At 38.8% G+C, this 18,305-nt stretch overlaps 1 protein-coding gene across 1 annotated transcript in view; it reads right to left on the bottom strand.

The window, feature by feature from the left end:
- The window catches only part of LOC137653400 (DNA helicase MCM9-like), a 524,132-nt gene that overhangs the window by 236,790 nt on the left and 269,037 nt on the right, over positions 1–18,305 (bottom strand). Inside the window, exons 7-8 of the mRNA XM_068386747.1 lie at positions 12,586–12,709; positions 3,988–4,133 (exon numbers count right to left, since the gene is read on the bottom strand). Coding sequence (XP_068242848.1) covers positions 3,988–4,133; positions 12,586–12,709 — 270 coding nt within the window. The remainder of the gene's footprint in view (positions 1–3,987; positions 4,134–12,585; positions 12,710–18,305) is intronic.

Genomic DNA, 18,305 nt, shown 5'->3' with positions numbered 1-18,305 from the left:
ACTCCCACCTGAAACAGGCTCAAGGTACCTGGTCTCCACTATTCAAGACGTTCCACATAAACATCTTGGAGGCCATGGCGGTCCTTCTAACTCTGAAGAAGTTATCCCCGCCGCCCTCGATCCACATCCGTCTAACCCTAGACAACTCGGTGGTAGTTCGTTGTCTCAATCGCCAAGGCTCAAGATCGCCCCAGATAAATCAGGTGCTTCTCCCAATCTTCCGTCTGGCGGAGAAGAAGAAGTGGCACCTGTCTGCAGTTCACCTACAAGGATTCCGCAATGTGACAGCGGATGCTCTATCTCGGACAAACCCGATAGAGTCGGAATGGTCTCTAGACGCAAGATCGTTCTCCTTCATCTCTCACCAAGTCCCAGAACTTCAGATAGATCTCTTTGCAACGAGCGACAACAATCAACTTCCTCTGTACGTAGCCCCGTACGAGGACCCCAAAGCAGAAGCGGTGGACGCCATGTCACTGGACTGGAACAGGTGGTCCAAGATATACCTGTTCCCTCCCACCAACCTTCTGTTGAAAGTCCTCTCCAAACTGAGAACCTTCAAAGGGACAGCGGCCCTAGTGGCTCCCAAGTGGCCCCGGAGCAACTGGTACCCCCTGGTCCTGGAGCTGCAGCCCAAGCTGATCCCTCTCCCGGGCCCAGTTCTCTCTCAACAAGTACAGAAGTCGACTGTCTTCGCTTCATCATCGAAAATCAAGGACCTTCATCTCATGATTTTCTCTCCCTTGCCGCAAAGAAGAGGTTTGGGATCTCGAAGAAAAGTCTAGACTTCCTAGAGGAATACAAGACCGAATCCACGAGACGGCAATATGAATCATCCTGGAGGAAATGGGTCTCCTTTGTCAAGGCAAAAAATCCTAAAGAAATCACCATTGATTTCTGTATGTCCTTCTTCATTCACCTTCATGGACAAGGATTAGCAGCCAATACGATTTCAACCTGCAAATCGGCCTTGGCTAGACCAATTCTATATGCTTTCCAAATTGATCTGTCCAACGACATCTTTAACAAATTACCAAAAGCATGTGCTCGCCTACGTCCAGCACCCCCTCCGAAACCGATCTCCTGGTCACTAGACAAGGTACTCCATTTCGCCTCCAACTTGGACAACGATTCATGCCCCCTCAAGGATCTGACTCAGAAAGTTATATTCTTATTTGCTCTCGCTTCGGGAGCTCGAGTCAGCGAAATAGTGGCATTATCAAGAGAAGAGGGACACATCCTGTTTACCGATTCAGGAGAAGTGACCCTCTCCCCTAATCCGACGTTTCTCGCTAAAAACGAATTACCCACCAAAAGATGGGGCCCTTGGAGAATATGCCCCCTGAAGGAGGATGTCTCTCTATGTCCAGTAGAGAGTCTCAAGGTCTATCTTCGCAGAACTTCGAACTTTGGTGGAGGCCAACTCTTCAAAGGAGAAACATCGGGCAGCGACTTGTCACTGAAACAATTAAGAGCGAAAATCACCTACTTCATTCGCAGAGCGGATCCGAACAGTACACCCGCTGGTCATGATCCTAGAAAAGTGGCATCTTCTCTGAACTTCTTTCAGAGCATGGACTTTGAAAGCCTTAAGAACTTTACGGGCTGGAAGTCCTCGCGAGTTTTCTTTAAACATTATGCGAAACAAGTGCACGAAGTCAAACATTTTGTGGTAGCCGCAGGTAGTGTTATGAAACCTGCACCTAACTCTGCGTAGAACAGTGAGTTACTTGGGACTCTAACTCTTCGGGTGCCTATGTTGACCCTCGAGCGATTCATAGTGATGTCTAAAAACACTTAGTGCTTTTATAACTGTTCTTATCCCAGGTGAAATGTCATAGTGTCACACAAGTGCCGCATGCCTTGAGCATGATGTGTTGTTTAAAGACTTGCGTTCCTCGAGAACGAGTACCTACTAATCCTGAAATTCCTTTTCAGATTCAAGAGCAAGCCTTTATTTCTATGTACATTATTATTACTGTAAATGAACTTTACTTTTGCTGTAAATTATTTAATTTCTGCATTGTGAAATAAAATTTCTATTTTATTACTTATGCGTCTCTTTCAGCTCCTACCTACTATGAAATACATACTGTCATAGTTTTATTTATTCCTCCTTTCTTATGGTCATGAAGAATTTAAGATGTCTAATCCTAAATTATATTCACCCTGTCTCAGTAAGGTTCCTACACGAAAACTTACTTCTGATAACCAAGAGATGAACTCTATACACAGTGCCCAACCACCACTGGTCTAATTCAGAATGTTCCTATACAAATATCAAACATTCTGCTTCATCTCTAAGTTCTTCAAGTTCTTCTGTCAGGATGAATAGCCCTTCAATACCACTTTGACGTCGGCATAGCCCATGGGAACTTCCTACCAAAGGGGGGCAGGATACTCCGTTCCTATGGTTCTTTACCTAAGATTACTTTGCTGTTTTGTCAATGCCTAGGCACTTAACACTGGGGGAAAATCTACCACGATACATTGATTCTCTGGTACTCTTCCATCAGGACGCCATGGCTTGAGCCCAAAAAACGGATTTTGAGCGAAGCGAAAAATCTATTTTTGGGTGAGATAGCCATGGCGTCCTGATGGACCCTCCCTACTACTTCGTCCAGTTTTGTTCCCACCCTACACAATTGTATCATGGTGATGGGCTGCAACTGGCTTCAGGATGAAGACGGGCGTGACGTCATCAGAGCAATGGCGTCCGTTTGTTTACGTCTCGAGTATCAGTAGTAGCCACGAGTGAGATTAGCTGTGGAACGGCTCCCAGCTATTCTCAGTCCTTACACACCGAAGCATTAACTCTGTTCGGGGTGAAGATAGCTATGTGGCACGTTCAGACATGCGTGTCCCCTGTTGTATTACGATGTCTTAAAGGGAAACCTTTGAGATACTCGCTCCAGAAGTTAGAATTCTGTGATAACCTGTGGTTAAATTCTCTGGGAATATCTTAGTAGTCTTATACCCAAGGAAGCTACCAAACAGGAACCTTCCATCAGGACGCCATGGCTATCTCACCCAAAAATAGATTTTTCGCTTCGCTCAAAATCCGTTATATATATATATATATATATATATATATATATATATTCATATATATATACATATAAACAAAGAGAAATAAAAAAAATAAATGAGGGAAATATCACTCATAGAGTTAGGATAGCAAGCTGAAAGAAATTTTTTAAAATTAGGAAGTATGAGTAATGTTGAGAAGTAGAAATAGCACACAGAGAGAGAAATTTAGAGACAAGCGTGGGAAAGATTTTTTCCAAGTGTGAGAGCCCTCTTGCCCGTCACAAGGGTTCAACAGGGAAACTATACTCTGTGTTGAATCCGAGTGACTACATAACGGCATTCTCTCAAGAGGGAAATTGACACTGACCAAGAGCATATATTCATATACCAAACTATTTTGTGTAGATAAACCAAGAGGTCTAGCATAAGATCTATAAAGATCTTAACCATTCTTATGATGATTGTGTTGGAATGAGTTTTTGGTGCCTTGGATAACCTAGGACAGTAAATTCTTCTTTCCCACCATTATCCATTTTAGAAATATGGATGCAGCCAGGGCATCCCCTGTAAGCATCAGGCAATCGATCCCTTGATGTAGGGATAACTACTACCTGGTTAATTTGTCATATATAATCAATCTCCCTTAGCATACCACAATAATGTAAAAAAACAATTCACTCACCTGAGTGGAATTAAGCCTGTTCTTCAAATCTATTAAACTGTCATATACTATTATTTTATGGAAAGAGGGGGAAGGAGGGAAATAAAAAATATTGTATTTGATTGAGCATATAACACCCCACAACCATTATGCCGGTGTTTCATGATTATAAAAATATTCAAGTTCAAAATTCTGCTGCTTTACAAAAAAAAATAAAACTAAATAGAAGAAATAGATTCTAAGTGATACGTATAAAAACATTTATTTACATTGCAGTACATCCAGAATTTACATACCAAAGCCCCTGCTTCTAAAGCCCATTCTCCATCATCTCTCACGGCAGAAACTGTTAGACCAGCATTAGTGGTGCCTACTCCAGTAGTCAGTACACAGCGTGGTACCAATTTACAAACATATTTCAGAAATTGGCTCTTGCCGGTCCCTACAGAAATACATAATGAAATTAATTCATAAATACAATCAATTGGAAAATATACAGAATAAATTAATTTCATCAATTTAAACCCATTATATTACTAATAACTAAAATGCCTGATTGAAGATATTAATCCTTGAATCATTACATAATGTAATAATGAATGAAACTCAGGTATGTGACTGAGGAATCTATGCTCCAGACAAGGTTTTCTCCAACCTTTCAGATTTTGATGATGAATGCTATTTTCAATCTTTTGAGATTCCAATGTCATATATGTATACATTATCAACATAACTAAAACCATAAAATAATTTGCATAAAGTATATCAACATTTGTTTCACGTGCCTTAAAAGAAATTAATAACAGTTCATTGAAGACCGCCTAAAAATGAGTAAAACCAAATTTTCTTTACTAAAACTAATTATTTCATAACTTTCCCAGAATTCACATATGTTACATTAACCCAAGTGCAGTTTCACTGATCTGACCTAAAATAAATTACAATAAATCCTTCTCTAAAGGTCTCTATTCTAGTTTATGCCTAAAGTAATACAAGGATAGTGATGCTTACGGCATCGGGGACCAAAACAGTTGACAATGACATGGGTTGGCCAACTGGGTTGGTTCCCATGATAGCCATTCTAAGTTTGGTTGAATGAATGAATGGTTGTTGATTATCTGGCATTAAAATATCAATGTTCATTGATGCCGATGGGAGTATGAGTAATAACGAATAATTAATTCCAATATAAACTAAAACATAAATGAATAAATAACTTTATAATAAAACATTTAAACTTTCAAATCCCATTTATAAATGAATAAGAAGGCCAGATTCCAATATGAACTATAAAATGCCACTGGCATCATATAAAACATCTCCAAGGATTTTGTTGAGGATTGATTGATTAATTAATCTTAGAGTTCTCTGGCATCCTGAGAACGAAGGCCCTTGATACCGATATCATTTTTTCTAAATAAGGAATAAAAGAATATTCAATGTGAAATCATAAAAGTGAAGACTTCCTTATAAAATCTAAATAGCTTTCAGCAGACCTGTTTCATAAATAAATCTCATAATACCAATAGCATGGTACAAAACATCCTGCACAAGAATCTGGATATGGTTAAATCTGAAATCCTCACCTTGAGCCTCAGACTGATAAGCATTTGGTCAACAAATGCTTCACTGTTAAGGGTATCAAACAGTCATCGCAATATGGCAATATGGCTGGTGCCGGTGAGTCATCAAAAGCTCATGTGTCAACTGCGTGTGACCAATGCAGAGACGAATAAGAGTATTCTCCCCCTTTCAATGCATCATATTATACCTCCAAGGGGATAGCACATTCGCTAATTCTCTCATCTTATTTGCATCTAAACTATCCCAATGCTATTGCCAATTATTATAAATAAAATTCTTGATGAAAAGGTAAAAAATCATTACAGCAGATGGGATACCTTCTTAGAAGCAACTCAGCTGCAGCATTCTTTGCCAGTAAATCCGTCTTCTCATTTCCAGACACACGTACAGGTACCGTAACCAGTAGAGATATTCAGCTGGTTTGTATCTGTTTGTTAGAACCGTCTCACAGAATCTCATGAGTTTGGCGAATCGGCTAACCAGTGCTGCCAAGTTAAAGGAAAATCAGCTAGAATTAGCAGATTTGAATCTTTGTTATCGGATTTCAAAGTTCTGCAGCGGAATTTTAATGACTTTTGGTGGATTCGTAGGAGATTTCATATGAATGTAAACATTTAGTACACTTTATCCCGAAATCCCCTAGAAGTTAACAAGATGACTGCATTTAGCGCACTTCAACATTAAATTCTCAATTCCTCACATAAATGAGCTGTATCATTTATTTGTACCTAGGAGAGCTGCAGAAGAAAATCTGAGGGTATATAAAGAGTTAAAGGTTTAAAGGCCACTCATGAATGGCAGAGGCAAGAGACAGTGACATTGCCATATCAAGCAGGACAATGCCATAGAGACTGATCATATACAGTATACATATGATCAGCGCCCATGCCCCCTCTCCACCCAAGCTAGGACCAAGGAGGGCAGTTGATGAATCAGCAGATAGACCTATGGGCTTCCCCAAATGCCCCAGGATTAGCTCACAAAGACGGCGAGTTTGCAGCGACAAAAGAAACTAATGAGTTTGAGCGGGACTTGAACCCCAGTCTGGCGTATATCAGTCAGGGACGTTACCACATCAGCCACCACAACCCGTTAGTCCAGTTTTTCATCGCAAAATTCTGACGACCCTGCGAAGGCCGAGGTTCCTAAAAGTGTACAGAAGCTAAAATATTATCAAACCTATTGCTGTGAGTTCTGCAGAGGCTGAAAGAGGGTTTTCAAAAATGAATATCATATAATCAGATAAAAGGAGTCTCCTTACTGTTGAGAATGTAATTAATCTTATGATAATTAATCTGATTGGTCTCCCGCTTACCTCATGGAAGCCCACACCTTCTGTCAAGATGTGGCTTAGAAGAAACCACTCTGCTGATGACAACAGGGTGAAGAAAAAGACATTGATGACAATCAGGATGCCATTTGGAATTATTTAAAGAAAAATATTCCAAAATTTAAGTTAAAAGATTCCATAGATTTATTTTATTTTTTATTTGATACAGAGTTGATTTATTATTTTTTTTTCTTTTATAGAATAGCAGCATTTAATGCCAACAAATAAATATATGATTAATTGTTTTCATTATTATCTTCTGAAAATATGCATAGTCATGAAATCTATAAGCAATAATATGCATATATTCTATAAGAAAAGTGATGACAATTTAAAAAAGCATAACTTTCAAACATGCATGTTCAGTATGCAGGTACGTAGAGATATACCTTCAGGTTTTTAAGTTCATTATCTATATAGTATAGTAGTAGAGGCTGCAGATTTTCATGACATAGAGTGTAGAAAAATAATAAAACTAATAATATATTAATTCATAACGTTTTTTTTTATTATTATTATATTCACTGTTAATTTCAAACTTATTCTTTCATATGATATTTATTAAAATTAACAGTAAAGTAATAACTTATGAAAACATATGAATTTATTTCCGTGAATATTTTTTCATTAGAATAAATACTCTATATCTGATGGCTTTTTTACTAATTTAGCAAACAGTTACAATCTACTAGTCACCCATAGTCAGTAGCCTACTGCATCACATCCGATAACGTGTTGTTTGTTATTTAGTTGTGCACACGGGCCAGACAAACCTAGACAGGGTAGTGAATGAATAAATGAATGATTTGAAGTTTTCTGGCATCCTGGCATTAAAGGTCATTGACGCCGATATCGTTTATTATGAATAAGGAGTAAAAAAAATATTCAATTAAAAAAATAGAAGCAAATATATTATGAAAATAAATAGCTTTCAGGAGACCTACTTCTGAAACAAATCTAAAAATGCCGCTAGCATTGTATGACATCATGTCCGAGGATCTTGGCAAGGATGAACCTGCCTTCCTCACCTCGAGCGACAAACAGATATCTGTTCCTTTCTGTGCAATATGTGGGGCATTCAGTCGACAAATGCCTCACTATCAAGGGTATCAAACAGTCGGCGCAATATGGTTGGTGTTGGCGTCAGCAGAAACTCACGTGTCATCCAAGTATGACCAATGCAGAAACGACAAAGAGTAGTCTCCCATTTTCCAGGTATCGCATTATACCTCCAAGGGGATGTAACATTAATAATTTCCCTCATATTATTCTCAACTAAACTATCCCAATGCTGCTGCCGATTATTATACTGTAAATAAAATTATTAATTGTAGGTAAAAAATCATTGCAGAGAATGGGATACCTTCTTGGTAGCAACTCGGTTGCAGCCTTCTTTGCAAGCAAAACCGCCTCACTTCCAGACACACCTACATGTGCCGGAACCCTGGTAAATTGAACTGTTATACCTCTCAGTCCGCAAATAAAAGCCATTCTAAAATCTTTAAAACTAAAGGATTACAAGAATTAGAAACTTCTAAAGCTTGAAGGACACTCCTTGCATCACTATACCACCCTCCCCAAAAATCTTTTTAACTCAAAATATTTACAATGCCTTACAAAGTTTACAGCCTGAAAGGCTAAACAATTAGGAAGTCTTTGCAACCTAAACTAATACCGAACAGTAGAAAACTTTCGGTAAAGGTCAAAAGGTAATTCTCCAATGTCAACAAGGAGACTAGGGATAAGCAAAGTTCTAACCACTCCTGTGGACAATTTAATAACATTATGGTGTATAGAACCTAATATATTTAAACGGCTTGGGGTGGCTGACGATTATATTTCATCCCCATTACCTGATTTTTGAAAAAATTTAAACCCTGTATAGTTTTAAAAAAGTTTTGTGATCTGGCCCCCATGATGTATAGGATACAACTATTAAAAGCTTCAAAACATCAAGACATTTAGCTTTTAATGCATTTAAGAGGGCCAGGCTGGGGTCCCAATATATGGGAGTATAGGGCAAAAAATACCAAATTCTGAAAAAATTCACTGAGCTTTGTATGGCAAAGGAGAATGCGTATATGAAATGTTTTGTCAAAATTCCTCTTACTTTCATAGTTACAGGGTAATTTGTAAAAATAACTCAATACACCAAAAAACTTGTTCCCTCCAAGAAAATGCAGTATATCTTCTGTTATCGTAAATTTTGATAATTATTACATTTTAATATGAAACAAATTGTGAGCAATGGCATCTGTATAGATTCCATGAGTCACAAGACGATGTATTCAATGGTAATTACACCCTTTGGCCTTCAGTCCTACGACAAACCTCATAGAGAGTACACGTTTGAGTTTGACATCTGACATTCACATTTTTTACGTCTGTTTTTCTGTTTCGGCAAGAATTTCAACAAAAGCTAGTCTATACACTGATGGTTTTGTTAATTCACCAGATATGACTTAAATTCATTAAGGGGGCGGACCGCCTGATTTTTTTACGTATATTTTCACAATCAACTAAAATGAGTAAATTCACCCAAAGACATCTCTGGCATACAAGTATTAAGGGAAAATATTAAGAAACAATGGAGATATAACAAATCTAAAAGCCGTTCCCCCACATTCCTTGGGAGTCAGGGCAGTACTGTACGGCCTGTAGACCTGATCTTTGTCTGTCCTTTGAGTTAGTTATTTTCGTTATTATTCACTTTATCTCTAAATTATATTTATTTGATTTATCATACATCTGGCAGTGATGTAGCCTACCTTGGTTCCCTCACAAACTCTTTGTCACAGCAAGTTGAAGTTCAGTCTGCGTTCTCTCATTGATGTACTGTACAGTCAAACCTCTAACTACGAAAGAATCAGCTTACGAAATTTTCACTTTTAGAAAGGAGATGCAAAGAGTTTTACGACTCGGATCACGAAAAATTTTTCGGACAATGAAAGGTGGTATAGAGCTGGAGCCTGACCGTATCTGAGACGGATTTTAAAATTCGCGCCCCGCCAGCCCATATACTCGCTACCATCCTCCTGCGTTCCCATTGGTTATCTCCCTACCTGGATACTAGTTACCACCATGATATCCTGCTCTCCTACTGGTCGGCATCTACTGTACTGTGTCCCATCGTGCATCTACGCATCGGTGTTCCTATGTCTTCTCGTTCTGGCAACGGTATCATACGCATTGACTTAGTGTTTGTGATTTAGCTTTTATAACAATTTTACAGTACGTACATACTGTTATTGTGTGTGATCCTACGATACATCATTAGCCATGGGTCCCAAGAAAGTCACGGATGTGAAGGGAAAGAAGAGGATGATGTTTTCCATGGAGATGAAGATGGATATAATCAAGAAATACAAGGCTGGCATGCGGTTAGTGTGCTTAGGAAAATTTTAAGAAGCAGGCAGAAACTATCTTCTTTGGACGAATATTTTAGAAAGAGGCCTTTGGTAGATGCAGACCAAGCGCCAGCTAAGAAACGAAAGAAAGGTGACAGTGATGAAGAAAATATGTAGAGTAATTAAATTTAGAAAATAGAAAATGTAAAGTAAAAAGAAAAAAATTATTTCAAGTTTATCATAAAGTTAAGTGTTAATATGTCCTGCCATTTGTAGATGTGTTTCTTAAAATTAAGTGTTAATGTTTTCTGTCATTTATAAACCTGTTTTGTAAAGTTAAGTGTTTACATTTTTTGCCATTTGTACGTAAAGGTTTTCCTCCTCTACCGCCACGCACTTCGCCTCACTCCAAAGGTAAGGTTCCACATTTTTGTTACTGTATTTTAAATGTCTGCTCTCATTAAACACTTCTTTTTCAGATTATCAATGTTAATTTATTATGAAATGATCAAAATACAGTACTTTTCATATATTTAGTACTGTTTAGTGGTGCATATCCTTTTTATAATAAACTAATGTGGTGTTTTGCCACGGTCTGGAACGAATTAGGCTATTTACATGTAAAAGGTGACTCGGTACACGAAAAAATCACTTTACGAAAGCCTTTACGGAACCAATTAATTTCTTGTTGTGAGGCTTTACTGTATACGAATTGTCGTTTAGCCCTCCGTGTTTTATCCAAATATAATTATAAAATTCTAATAGATATCTTTTCCAAAGGGGTATATTTCTTATAAGAAAATTTAAGCTCTGTCCATAATATCATACTTAAACACTTAGAAAAAATACGTCAATTAACTGATGACAAACCTTTCATTTAGATGAAAAATGGATTCATCTTTATAAAACTGTGTTGAATTTAAATGCCTGAGACCATTACAATTGCTTGAGATTTTATATATAGAGTATGTTACTAGAGTATGACACATCAGAGAAAGATGGTTGTCTAAATTTTTAATAAATCAAAGCATGATTAGAATTACAAGGTGGTTTTAGAAGAGGTAGGGGTTGTATGAATCAGATTTTTACAGTTTGACAGATATGCGAGAAATATTTAGCAAAAGGTAAGGAGGTGTATGTTGCGTTTATGGATCTGGAGAAAGCGTATGATAGAGTTGATAGGAAAGCAATGTGGAATGTGATGAGGTTACATGGAGTTGGTGGAAGGTTGTTGCAAGCAGTGAAAAGTTTCTACAAAGGTAGTAAAGCATGTGTTAGGATAGGAAATGAAGTGAGCGATTGGTTTCCGGTGAGAGTGGGGCTGAGACAGGGATGTGTGATGTCGCCGTGGTTGTTTAACTTGTATGTTGATGGAGAGAGAGGTGAATGCTCGAGTGCTTGGATGAGGATTGAAACTGGTAGACGAGAATGACCATGAATGGGAGGTAAATCAGTTGTTTGCGGATGATACTGTACTGGTTGCAGACACAGAAGAGAAGCTTGGCCGATTAGTGACAGAATTTGGAAAGGTGTGTGAGAAAAGGAAGTTGAGAGTTAATGTGGGTAAGAGTAAGGTTATGAGATGTACGGGGAGGGAAGGTGGTGCGAGGTTGAATGTCATGTTGAATGGAGAGTTACTTTAGGAGGTGGATCAGTTTAAGTACTTGGGGTCTGTTGTTGCAGCAAATGGTGGAGTGAAAGCAGATGTTCGTCAGAGAGTGAATGAAGGATGCAAAGTGTTGGGGGCAGTTAAGGGAGTAGTAAAAAATAGAGGGTTGAGCATGAATGTAAAGAGGGTTCTGTATGAGAAAGTGATTGTACCAACTGTGATGTATGGATCGGAGTTGTGGGGAATGAAAGTGACGGAGAGACAGAAATTGAATGTGTTTGAGATGAAGTGTCTAAAGAGTAGTGAGGGTGAGAACGGGTGTAAGAAATGAGCTAGCAGCTACAGTGGATATGAATGTGTTGAGGTGGTTTGGTCATGATGAGAGAATGGAAAATGGCTGTCTGCTAAAGAAGGTGATGAATGCAAGAGTTGATGGGAGAAGTACAAGAGGAAGGCCAAGGTTTGGGTGGATGGATGGAGTGAAGAAAGCTCTGGGTGATACGAGGATAAATGTGAGAGAGGCAAGAGAGCGTGCTAGAAATAGGAATGAATGGCAGCGATTGTGACGCAGTTCCGGTAGGTCCTGCTGCTTCCTCCGGTGCCTTGGATGACCGCGGAGGTAGCAGCAGTAGGGGATTCAGCGTTATGAAGCTTCATCTGTGGTGGATAACGGGGGAGGATGGGCTGTGGCACCCTAGCAGTACCAGTCGAACTCGGTTGAGTCCCTTGTCAGGCTGGGAGGAACGTAGAGAGGAGAGGTCTCCTATTTTGTTTCATTTGTTTGATGTAGGCTACCCCCCAAAATTGGGGGAAGTGCCTTGGTATATGTAGGTATGTATGATTATATGTCTAATGAAAGAATGAATCTCACTTATAATATCAGTGAGTAGGTTCAAACAATTACCAAATGTGTGTGATCTCAAATATGATTTCTTTTTTTATAGCAAACGAATACTTTTGGAAAAAATAAATATTAGCTTGAATTATAAGTTTATTATTAAAGAAATGGCAGATTTTTTTTTACCTGGGTCTCCTACAATTAAGAGATGTGATTCGCCACGCACTCTAGTGCCGCTGTTATCAATCTTCTGAATTCCACCTGCTACAACAACAGCCACAGCTAGCTTTACAAGATACAATCCATACACCTGAAAAAGAAGCTAATATATCAAATATGAAAATAAAGGAAAATATGAAACTTATATATCTTGAAAAAAAGCTCTCAAAAGAACAGAAAATGTTATTGCTGCTTTTAGTAGAAAAAACAATTAACAACTACTGACTGTCAAACAAATTTCAAGGTAAAGGATCTGTACCAAGCCGATTAACTCCTAAACTACAAAGTTTTTCACTCTCATACTTAATAGATTGATTATGATTTATCTACCATCATAATTGCAATGGTCACTGATGTCAATATCAATAAAAAACCTATGTATGTACAGTAGTATTATTATTACTATTATTACTAGCCAAGCTACAAACCTAGTTGGAAAGCAAGATGCTACAAGCCCAAGGGCTCCAACAGGGAAAAATAGCCCAGTGAGGAAAGGAAATAAGGAAATAAATAAATGATGAGAATAAATTAACAAAATATAATTCTAAAAACAGTAACAGCGTCAAAACAGATACGTCCTATATAAACTATTAACGTCAAAAACAGATATGTCATATATAAACAATAAAAACACTCATATCAGCCTGGTCAACATAAAAACATTTGCTCCAACTTTGAACTTTTGAAGTTCTACTGATTCAACTACCCGATTAGGAAGATCATTCCACAACTTGGTAACAGCTGGAATAAAACTTCTAGAATACTGTGTAGTATTGAGCCTCATGATGGAGAAGGCCTGACTATTAGAATTAACTGCCTGCCTAGTATTACGAACTGGATAGAATTGTTCAGGGAGATCTGAATGTAAAGGATGGTCAGAGTTATGAAAAATCTTATGCAACATGCAAAATGAACTAATTGAACGACGGTGCCAAAGATTAATATCTAGATCAGGAATAAGAAATTTAATAGACCGTAAGTTTCTGTTCAACAAATTAAGATGAGAATCAGCAGCTGAACACCAGACAGGAGAACAATACTCAAAACAAGGTAGAATGAAAGAATTAAAACACTTCTTCAGAATAGATTGATCACCGAAAATCTTGTAAGACTTCCTCAATAAGCCAATTTTTTTGTGCAATTGAAGAAGACACAGACCTAATGTGCTTCTCAAAAGTAAATTTGCTGTCGAGAATCACACCTAAAATTTTAAAAGTCATACAAATTTAAAGAAACATTATCAATGCCGAGATCCGGATGTTGAGGAGCCACCGTCCTTGACCTACTTACAATCATACTTTGAGTTTTGTTAGGATTCAACTTCATACCCCATAATTTGCACTATGCACTAATTTTAGCTAAATCTCTATCAAGGGATTCACCAACCCCAGATCTATATTCAGGGCATGGAATTGATGCAAAGAGAGTACCATCATCTGCATATGCAACTAGCTTGTTTTCTAGGCCAAACCACATATCATGTGTATATAGTATGAAAAGTAATGGGCCAAGAACACTACCCTGTGGAACACCGGATATCACATTCCTATACTCACTATAGTGCCCATCAACAACAATTCTTTGAGATCTATTACATAAAAAATCAATAATAATGCTAAGAAACGACCCACCCACGCCCAACTCTTTCAGTTTGAAAACAAGGGCCTTATCATTAACACGGTCAAAGGCAGCACTAAAATCAAGGCCAATCATACGAACTTCCTGACCACAATCAAGGGATTTCTGTACAGCATTGGAGATTGTAAGAAGGGCATCACATGATCCAAGGCCTTTACGAAAACCAAATTGCAAACTAGGGAGTAGATAATTACCTTCAACAAACCTATTAAGACATTTTGAAAGAAGACGTTCAAAAACTTTAGATAATATGGGAGTTATGGAAATTGGGCGGTAATCAGTTGGACTTGAGCTACCACAAACACATTTACATAGAAGAGTAACATTACCAATTCCCCAACAAGTGCTAAAAGCTCCTCTTCTTGCTAACTTGCGCAAAATAACAGATAACTTTGGAGCTAAGAAATCTGTTGTCTTTATAAAAAAAACAAAGGAAAAATACCATTTGGGTCTACACCTCCATAAGCATCAAGGTCCATCAACAGAGCTTTAATCTCACCAGATCGAAAAGCTAAACTAGTTAGTTTAGCCTCAGGAAAACAGGAATGAGGAAGTTCAAGTTTTTCATTACTCTGTTTACTGTCAAAAACATCAGCCAAAAGGGTTGCCTTTTCCTTTGGACAGTGAGTGACTGAGCCATCTGGTTTAAGTAAAGAAGGAACTGTTGCATCTACAACAAAGAGTGCAGATTTAAGGGTAGACCACCATTTATGTTCCTGAGTTGTACCAGAAAGGGTTTCTTTTATGGTTAAACTGTACTCCTTTTCAGTTGAGGCATAAACTCTCTGAGCAAAAGCTCGAAGCTGAGTATAGTTGTTCCAGGTCAAATCTGATCTGTTACCCTTCCAAAGGGGATAGGCCTCCTGCTTCTCCAAATAAGCACGTCTACAATCATCATTGAACCACGGTTTGTCCTTCACTCGGTACCTTAGCACACGAGAAGGGATACGCCTATCAATTATGTTGACTAGATTCTCATTCAAAGGGACAACAGGTTCTACACTACTATATAATTGTGACCAATTCAAGCACAAAAGATCATGCAAAATCCCATTCCAGTCTGGTTGGGATTTCATATAAATTTTACAAGCGTATGATACATCAGGGACAGGCTGCTCAGTTTTCACAACTAATGAAATCAAGGCATGAGAACCAACCTTACTAACTATAACGCCAGGGTAGTCAGTGTATACGAGGTCCAAGCAATTACCAGACCTGTGAGTAGCTTCATTTATGATTTGCTCACAGCCTGAATCAGAGGCAAAGTCTAAAGCTCTTAAGCCAAGGTGATCGGTAGGAGAGATAGAACTTAACTACTCCCTATGGTGAGCATTAAAATCACCAACAAAGACAAAAGAAGCCTTTCTATCATCTTCTTGCATCTTAGCCATATTGGTAAGAAGACAACCGAAGATAGAATCACCCCTGTCTGGATTCCGGTAGATCGAACACAAATAAAAGTTGCTATGCCTGCCACAAACTTTTATTCCCTGAATCTCATGACATCCACATTGATAGCAGGACTTATGAGAAACAGGGTACTCGGTCCTAATATACACCACCATTCCCCTGGCCCTAACGATGGCATCACGTTTCAACATTATTGGCTTCTTAAAACCAGTTATAAGGAGCTCAGATGAGTGCCTCATATTAGAAACCAAAGTTTCTGTGCACAAAAGAATATCATACTGTCTGGACGCAACTGTAAGGTCTTGGATATTTGCATGAAGACCACGAATATTGCAATACAGAAGACGACATTGACAAAATCTAGGATGTACTGGTCCCGGATTTTGCTCAATGTCTCCAGACAGCATAAGAATTAATAGAAATAAAAAAAGACATCATACTTAAAAACTAGATTAACAAGAATTATAACAAAAACAACATGTACAGAATTATAAATAAAGTGATTGATGATACCCATAGACTATAGTAAAAAGTCGGAAAAACTGGTCAACATGGAGGAGTCGATACACCATGCAAGGCTAAATACCCTCCAGGATCGCCACTTCAACTGTTGTACCTCGGTTTACAAGATTAATTAATTCTGGGAGTGAGCAAGCAAACCTCAAAAGCTCGTGTTCAAAAACAACTTTTCCTATAAGAAATAAAGGAAATTCACTTAATGCATTCACGTATCTATTAACATACTTATACATTGTTTTAAAGGTTTGTAATGGTAATTATTGTTAAAATTATAACGAGTAACATTAAAAATTAATACAAAATAATTATTCACAACAAAATAACTATACAATCTTGAAGCTCTTTACACAGGAGTACTACTGTATTTCGGCGTAACTACCCTTCACTAGTAAGGGGGGGGGGGGGTAGACCCACCAACCCGCTCACACCAGAACTAGTGAACAACTGTCACTTTGCAATTGTGGCAGGACTTCTGGGGAAAGGAGATGGCGGGACCAGTATTTTGTATAGAGCTTCATGTTTATGTAGTTAAGAAAAATACATAATATTCAAAATTTCTCATTTGTTCCAGCACAATAGTAACCTTATGCTCTTTACATAGGAGACTCACCCCATGGTGGGTGGAAGTCCTAACACTGACTGGCTGAAGACTGTCACAGGGTGCCATTCTGTGCTACGCACGAGCTATTTAGAGGGCACGTTGACACCTCGTGATCCTTGTAGGATGACGGGCAGGTCAATCAGTGCTAGCTTAGAATTTAGCAATGTGACTTGATTAGGTAAGTGTGAAATTGGAGCTATGCTCCTCACTTAACCTAGACATTGCCGGACTCCACCTTGCTTGGGGAACAGGGAAATAAATATATATACATATATCAGGTTGCACAAAGGGCATGGTACCCACCCACAGTTAAAGGATATCAGCTTTCAGAGTTCCTTGAATGCTGAGCCCCAAGAGAGGGGACAATGAAATAGGAAGGGGTCAGTCCCTCACACATTCATTCTAGACTTACTCGGAGGTAACGTCTGCCCTTAACCAACTGCTACTTGTTCTACAAGGGAGCTAAGGCGTTAATTGAACACATTTTGCACAGCCACCACAAGACCTTAGGTAAACGTGTCTAGGTTCCTGTGGGTTATGTCTTGCAGGTAGTGGGTGGTGAATATTGATTGTCATTTCCACATCACTGCTTGTAACAAATGAGTCACAGAGAATTTATTTTGAATGACAGGAATGTGCTGACACACTTCGCTTCAAGAGCACGGGTACAACAACTGAAAGATGAGGAGCCTGGATGCATAGCTCTCGATTTCCTGTCAAATCATGGAAGATATAGAGTTCTTTGTAATCTTCATCTGGTTATCCCCATACTTACCACGAGACTGCTGATCTGATGGCGTATCCTTGAGGTTCTTTCTACGAATTTCCTCCTTGCCCTCACAGGGCAGAGTAACAGTTGGTCTTGGTCATCTGTTTAAGAACGGAGACACTCAATCTGGAGAGGCCTGATTCTAGGATCCACGCCAGCCAGAAATTGAGTCTTGGTTATGACTCCGGGACAAATCTGAGTGTCAATTGCCCCTATCCCCGTGAAGGGGCGATGTCATAGGAGAGACCATGTAGCTCCTTGACTCTCTTTGCAGAGAACAGATCTAGGAGAAAGGCTATCTGGGTCAAGCCTTGATCTGATGCTTGACGAAGAGGTTCGTAAGGGGCTCCTTTCAATGAACATAGGACCTTGACTACGTTCAAAGGAGGTAGTCTGATTTCTGCCTGAGGGTATGTGCCCTCAAACTTCCATATGAGGAGAGATAACTCCGAAAAAGAGGAAATAACTATATTCAGCTTGAAGATGAGGCTCAGGGCCAAGCGATAGCTTTTTACCACTGACACTGAAAAAGTTTTTCCTCCCTGAGGTACAATAAAAACTCCACTATTGTTGGTGTAGTGGCACTGAGAGGAGCAATACCCTGTCCATGATACCAAACACAAAGATGGACCACTGTGCCCGATATACTGAGGCAGACATTCTCTTTTCAACTGGTCTCGAAAATCCCTTCTTTGCGGGCAGTTTCTGGATAACCTCCATGCGTGAAGACAAAGTGATGGGCAAGTGTGG

This window comes from Palaemon carinicauda, chromosome 14, assembly GCF_036898095.1.
Source record: "Palaemon carinicauda isolate YSFRI2023 chromosome 14, ASM3689809v2, whole genome shotgun sequence".
Lineage (NCBI taxonomy): Eukaryota > Metazoa > Arthropoda > Malacostraca > Decapoda > Palaemonidae > Palaemon > Palaemon carinicauda.
The sequence above is the reverse complement of the archived record's forward strand: the minus strand, read 5'-3'. Positions and strand labels throughout refer to the sequence as shown.